Below are 7,339 nucleotides of genomic sequence, written 5' to 3' on the forward strand. Positions count from 1 at the left end.
AAAAGGTTGTCAAATCTGGATTAAATGCAACCTACAGAAATGGCTGGGAAGTGACAGCCTTGGGAAGTTATTGCAGAAACAGTTCTGGTTGGGTTCCTCGTATTATCTAATAGCCCAAAACAAGAGGTGTGTTATCCAAAGAAAGCCCCTGTGGAGCAAGTTATTTAACTCGTATTAAAACTCATGTTATGTGTCTTAGCTACATGCATGAATTCAATAAAGCACATCAACACCACTGATACCCTTAGTAACCAGAATTCCTTGGTTCAAATCCTCTAATTTTCTGCTGAGTGCTAAATAACAGAATCACAGAATTGAAGGGGTTGGAAGGGACCGCGAAAGATAGTCGAGTCTAACCCCCCTGCCAAAGCAGGTTCAATAAGTCACTTCTCTTTTGTGCTTCAGTAGACAGAATAAGGTTTACCGAAAAGTATGGTTCAACACTGGTTTGCTCAATGCATTTATTTAAAGCCTTTTTTTTATTTAAAGTTGGTGAGAAAGGGCTATTAGTGAACTGAAGCTTTTCTGAGCATAAAACCCTAATGATTAGGGGACAATAGTAAAAAGCATGACTTAAACATCGAACAAATCCCACCTGGGTCTGAGTGCAATCAGGAAAAAAAAATTTTTTTCTTTTTAGCCAACAAAATAGCCTGAGTCCGTTGCCTTTCCTTATTTATCGGGTAAAGATAAGTCTTCCCTCGATAATCAGTTTCTAAAGCGAAATTTGGGGGCGAGAAGAGAGGAAGGCCTCGACAAGAGGGGCGGGCACCGGTTTGCGAGTTCCGGGAGCTGAGGAGAAGCCGCGGGCCGCCATATGGGCCTGGGCAGCGGCGGGAATAGGTGCGTTGGGAGAGGGTGGGACAAGGCGACCTGTCAATCAGCGTAACTGCGCCTTCTGATTTGTCTCTGGGCGGTGTCACGTGGAAGGGACTGCCTGTATATAAGGACGGGCGGGGCGTCCGCCAGCCGCCATTTTGTCCAGTGAGGAAAAGCGGAACGGGAGTTTCGTTGAGGGTCGAGTCGGCTACGAATTTAGCGCGGGCTCCCTTCGCGCGCCCTCCCTCTTAGCATCGGTGAGGACCTTCACCTCGGAGGGCGGGGTGGGAGCGGACCCGCGGTCCCGTCTCCGGCAGGGCGGGCGAAAGCTGCGGGGCCCGGTGGCGGCAAACAAAGAGCCGCCGCCATTTTGTAAAGCTGGGCCGCGGGCGGTGCCTGCCGCTGCGCTGAGGACAGCCGGGCGGGGAGAAGGCGGGTAGGCTACGGATCGCCTTGGAGAGGCCGCCTGCCGCCCTTTTTCCGCGGCTGCGGCCAGTGAGGCGAGGTGTGGCTAGGCGGGAAGCGCCGTGGGGGTGGTGTGGCGCCGTCCCGCCCGCTCCGACGGAGCGCTGTTTCCCTACGCCGCATACACAGCGCTGAAGAGACGCTAAAGCGGCATCCGGCGAGGCCTCTCAGCGTGGCCTTTGCCGCGAATGGTGCTGCTTCTCGCCCCGGCATGTGTAGCTTCCCCCGGCTCCTGCTCGGAGAACAATGGAGCACTGCTCCAGCGCAGCGCTCCCCCTGCAGGTCCTGCCCTCGGTGCTGAAGAAGGGGGCGCGGAGAAACATTTCTTTTCGTAGTAGGGGACCACAGAATTAAACAAAAATCCCCGTAATGGTAAACTTCGGTCACAATTATGATATACCAGATACCTTCTTTACTTGCTTTTAAACATGCCTTAACCCATCATGTTCGCAGAGGCTGATGTTTCTATTCTACCAGATTATGTCATTGTTGAAACTTTAAGGAAAGCAACTCACTGTGTTGTTTCTCCTGCAGATGAATAAATGCTTCCTGGTTGTTAAGTATATGTGAGTTTTTTTCTTTTTTCCTTTTTTTTTAGCAATGCATCGTGACTCTTGTCCGCTGGACTGCAAGGTTTATGTGGGTAACCTTGGAAACAATGGCAACAAAACTGAGCTAGAGCGAGCTTTTGGCTACTATGGACCACTGCGCAGTGTATGGGTGGCAAGAAATCCTCCTGGTTTTGCCTTTGTGGAATTTGAAGATCCACGAGATGCAGCTGATGCAGTAAGAGAACTAGATGGAAGGTAAAATGTGCTTCTTGTGTGTTTGGTTTGCCTAATGAAAATAAGAAAAATTGTGGTGTATGGTAGTTTAAAATGGGGAAGCTTCAAATGGCAACCAAGTGCTTGACGCATCTGTTATGCAGTATTTATTTGTGGAGTGATACAAGGGTAATTTTATTTGATAGTGCAGAAATAGCATTGGGACAATTAGTTTTATATTTTAGAAAGGAACTCTTAAGTTAGACATGACTTGGACTTGGTGGTCTGCGTTAGTTAAATTTGAGATGGTTGTCCAGTAAAGAGGCAAAACTGTTCAGAGAGGCACTTTCTAGTTTCTTCTCTGCCTTAATAGCACAGTGAGCTTTCAGAATTGGCTAGACCTTTTGTCTCTTTAGCTGTAGCTACCTTTGTAGACTCTGTATCCTGCATACTTGGCTAATGCGTATATACAGAATGCTTTTAACCTGCGTTTTCTATTTGTTTTTCCCCTCTGACTTTCTAGGTGTTTTTTTAGATAGAGCTGTCCCTGGAAATGTAACCAATGTCAACCTCTTTTCCCAGAACCCTCTGTGGGTGTCGTGTCAGAGTTGAGCTCTCCAATGGTGAAAAACGGAGTCGGAACCGTGGTCCACCTCCATCCTGGGGCAGACGTCCTCGAGATGACTATCGCAGAAGAAGTCCTCCTCCACGTCGCAGGTACCCTAGGTCAAAGTACACTCATAGAGCTGTTGGCATTGTTACCACTTAGCATCATAGAAGCAGGCATTTAAAAGCATGTAAATGGATAACATTCATCTATCTTATCACAATTTGGAGATGCCAAATGCTTAAAAAAAAAAAAAAGGGGGGGGGGGAGGGAACAAAATCAAGGTGAACATAAGTTGTGTTGAATGTTGGCTTTTGTCCTTAGGTTCACTATGCAAGTTGATAGTCAGCGCCCTTTGTCCTGGATTTGTCCTCGTTCCTTCTAAAATCTGCTCATCTTCTAGTCACACTTTCCCTTTCTTCCCCATACTTCAACTTAGGTTGTTCCTTTCTTTTATTCCATAATGGCAAAACATGACATACAGCAAAGCATTTTCATGCAGATGTGTTTCTCCACTTTGTTTGCGCAGTTTAAATACTTTGTAAATAGGCAGCTGTTTAATAATAGATCAAGTAACAGTTGCTCTAAACATCTAGAATCTTTACACTTTTGCATCAGTTTGAAATTAAAGCATCATGTGACAATTCTGTCACTTGAGGTTTGCAAACTCAGCTCTAAAATACAGCAGGATTTCTGGTAACTGACGCATTCTTGGACCCAGACTAGATTGTCTGGTGGTTAAGTCTGCAACGTGGTTTTTACAGGACTGAATTTACCTGTTGCAGGTGAGTGAAGTCCTCACAAGTCAGATTTTCAAGCTTACCCTTTTGCTGTTGAAAAATAACACATTAGGAATATTTGTTAGCTAATAGATGGTTGTACTGATGGCTTGTTTTTCATTTTTTTATGCTTTTTGGTCCATCTATTAATAAAAATGAACCCGTTACAGAGTCACCATCATGTCTCTTCTCACCACCCTCTGAGTCTGCATTAGCCAGTCAACTAGCCCTTTCAGCGTCATGTGACCAGCGCGCCCCATTCAGCTTGGCTGGTGTCGTTTCACATGACCCAGGCATGGCCAGTCGTCAGGTTGCACCGCCCTTTGGTTCCCGAGCATGCTGTTTTCTCTCAGCCTTCTCTCCAACCTTAACCAAATCGGCAGCAGCCACCTCGACCGCCCACACATTCCCGGCCAATCAGCTCAGCTGTTTATTTACCAAATGTCTTCACAACAACTACAGCAGCAGCCTTCGGCTAACAAAAAAGCAGGAAAAATCCACAACACCCCCTTCGCCAACCAACTAAATACAACGCAACATCTGGCAAAACCTTTTCAGCAAATTCTTCTTGGCAGTCAGTCCGGCAGCCTCACCTCACCATTTCTAGCTTGTTTGAAACAAAAACTAGTAGTTTTTTCCTGCTTATACAGTTTACTGCTGGTTAAAATAAGGAGTAAGCGGCTTATAAGTAATTACTTTTCTCAATCAAAGGCTGGCTGTGCTAATTGAATGGTAAACGTACATATGTTGCTTGAGAAAACTTTTAAGGGTGATATGGAAACTCTTACACTTGTGAATAATGTAAAACCCAGTATATTTGCATGTGAGATGTCAACTAAATTTTAATAAAGCTCTAACAAACTAGCTTTTCCTTGCCAAAAAAATCCTATCACCTTTAAATCGTTTTACTAACAGTTTTCAGAACTTAAAACAATTACTTTTTTGGGATGAAACTGGCCGAGCTAAGTTTTTTTAAAAAGAGAAAATAGTCTAAACACACTATGGCATTAAAATGACAATCACAAATATGCAGTTCTAATGTAGCACTTAATGGCGTTATCAATATTTTACACTGAGCGCATTTTCACTTTTTCCACTTGATATTTCTTATGTCTTGTCATGGACCTTTTTGGCTTGCATGGGTTCCAAAACATTTGGTCTGTGCTATTTTTTTGGAACCACTTGTGGGACTTTGGTGTGGTGTTCTGGGCAGTGTATTTAGTTGAAATGGAAGTGTTGCATTGGACAACTCTGCTATGAAGCATTCTTAGTTAAAGTGAAATCGTGGTTGGAAATGTGCTGTTCACACTGAGCTTTGTTTTACTGCTTAATCTTTCCATGCCTTTTACTGGATGATGGATGCCAGTTATTCTTGGCACGTTCCCAGGGCCCAACAGTGAGTTTGACAAGTTGGGAAATGCCTCACCCTATAAATGCTAAAAGAATTGATAAAAAGCCTCACATTTCTTTTTACGGTTCTAGATCACCACGAAGGAGAAGCTTTTCTCGTAGCCGCAGCAGGTATGCATAGCATCAATTACTAAGTATTGGACCACTTTGTCCAAGGGATTTAAAAAGAAACAAACAGAAGTGTTTGGATTGTATTAATTAATAGATTTCAAAATAGACGTTAACTCAATATATGAGAAAAATGTGTTTTGGTACTGTCATTGCTTGCCTAGAGTTAATATGATTACATAGCTATGTGAGATGCCAGGGTTATCAAAGTATATTAAGAACGGCAGTAGTGAGTTTTCATGTCATGCAGTTTTCCAGCATCCCTTATGTTTCTTATGAAGTTTCAGTGTTGATAACATAGTTCTCTGGGTGCTGTAAGCCACAAGTACAGGTGATAAGCAAGAGACAGACTAGTGACACAGTTTGTGCATTTTTTTCTGTGGTGTGGGATTGTGCATTAGGATAAAGGATTTTTAAGTATATATTGATACCCTGTCAGTTATGCTGTGGCAGTGTAACTGACTGAACAGGTTTAAACTGCTGCAAAGGAATAACTTGTAAACAACAGCTTCATCTACATTGTAAGAATAATTGGCTTGTGCAATACAGTAAACTTTGAAAGGTTTTCCCTGGATGAATAGTTGAAAACTGTAACTTCCTAAAGGGAATGTCTTGAGGTAGCTGTGTAACTACCTAGTTCAGCTTTGTTTTGATGCTACAATCACCTTGTCTTGTAATCTCCAACAGGTCCCTCTCCAGAGACAGAAGAAGAGAGAGATCACTCTCACGGGAGAGGAATCACAAGCCTTCTCGTTCCTTTTCCAGGTCTCGCAGGTAGGATGAGTTGTATAGTAGGCTTTTTGAGTAGATCAGTAAAAATGGATCTGTTTCCCTGTCTTAGTAATACTAAGGTAAGTTGTGGTGGAGTTAGTCTGGGGGTTTTTACCTTGAATTAAATGCTATGTTTTAATAAATAGAACAGTATTTTAAAACGCTTATCTGTAATGCACTCAATTGGGCTGGGAGGTTTGGAACAAAATATTGCTGCTGTTGGCACTCGGTAACTAATATATTTTTTTCTTTAGTCGCTCTAGGTCAAATGAGAGGAAATAAGACTTAAAGGAGGAGCTGTGTACAGGAAGTCATTAGATCTGAGGACAGGAGTATGTACAGAACATTGTTTTGTTTTGAAACTTCATAAAGCTTGGTGCATTTTTAAAATGTTTTAGCTGTTGAACTTGCTTTGTTCATTGTATCTTGTAACAGGTGGCAAATGTAAAGATGTGAATCTGTATATGGTTCTAAGCAGATCATATGATTTGTATTATTAATCAGTTTTTACAATGTACCCTTATACATAAGTTTTTGTTTGTTTTTGAATGGTAATCAGTCCTGCACAGATAGAATGTTTCTGGTCTTGACATTCTGCAGTGTATTTTGTTGGGGTTCAGCTTGTGGAAGGAAGCATGCAATGAAGATGTTTGCAGAATGATGGCTGTGATTGGTGTTTGTGTAGAACAAGGTGTAGATGCTTCATAGTACAGTTCTCAGAAGTAATAATGTTGAGCCAGTGGCATGTAAAGGGAATGTCTGAGCTGCAGTTTTATCCAGAGGTTTTAGTTCCAACTTCCAATTATCTGGAACTGAGCTACTTTATAATATGACATATAAACTTTTAGCTGTAGGGTCAGTTAATTTTGTACCTCATATGACTAGAGTACTTCTTAAATAGATGATAGCTTGACTGTCTGTTCCAGAATCTCTGAATAGACCAAATGTACCACAGAACTGACACCTGGAGTGGATGTGTTGAATGTGTAATGGTACATTGTAAAAGTTATGAATTAAACATTTCTTTACTGTACAAGAATTTTCATGTCACTTGTAAAATGTCTTTTTGTGAGATCCTTGGGATTAAAGTTTTGGTTACAACTTGTTGTTCAGTATTTAACTCAAGTACCTGCTATCCCTTTGCACTACAGAACATGCACTTGGTTCTTAGAGTTGGATCTTGGTTCCAGTTAAAAGCACTTTGCAGTATGGAGAAAGAAGGAGGTATGGTGAATATAGGCTAACACACCTATAACAGTAAGCTGTTAAAAATGCTGTTCAGGTTGTAAGGTGCAGGTCACTGTCTCCATTTAATTTGAAACTGTGACTTTGTTCCATACCATCTCACAACTCGGATGGGCAGGGCCTATTTCCCTATCCCTTGCATATAATTCCAGCCTAGATGAGCTTAGAAAATGGCAGCTTGACTTCTTGCCTAACACAGTGAGTTCTGTAATGCTTACTCGGAAAACTAACTGGAGGTTGAAAAGTTCATAACATTTTTTTCTTGCATCCTATATGTGGATTAGTAATAATTCGAGATGCAAATTTCAGTTTTGAAACTGTTGGTCTATTAACAAGCTTTGCATGAAGAGTCTACTCAGTGTAAAAACCAT

General features: G+C 42.2%; 1 protein-coding gene across 1 annotated transcript; it reads left to right on the forward strand.

Moving 5' to 3' along the window:
* Positions 1-981: 981 nt before the first annotated feature.
* On the forward strand, positions 982-6,824 carry SRSF3 (serine and arginine rich splicing factor 3). Its single transcript, XM_032203209.1, has 6 exons — positions 982-1,076; positions 1,883-2,090; positions 2,631-2,765; positions 4,917-4,955; positions 5,640-5,726; positions 5,978-6,824. The coding sequence occupies exons 2-6, from the start codon at positions 1,885-1,887 to the stop codon at positions 6,003-6,005; spliced, it is 495 nt and encodes a 164-aa protein (XP_032059100.1). The 5' UTR covers positions 982-1,076; positions 1,883-1,884; the 3' UTR covers positions 6,006-6,824.
* Positions 6,825-7,339: the final 515 nt, after the last annotated feature.

This window comes from Aythya fuligula, chromosome 25 (assembly GCF_009819795.1).
Source record: "Aythya fuligula isolate bAytFul2 chromosome 25, bAytFul2.pri, whole genome shotgun sequence".
NCBI classification, from domain to species: Eukaryota; Metazoa; Chordata; class Aves; order Anseriformes; family Anatidae; genus Aythya; species Aythya fuligula.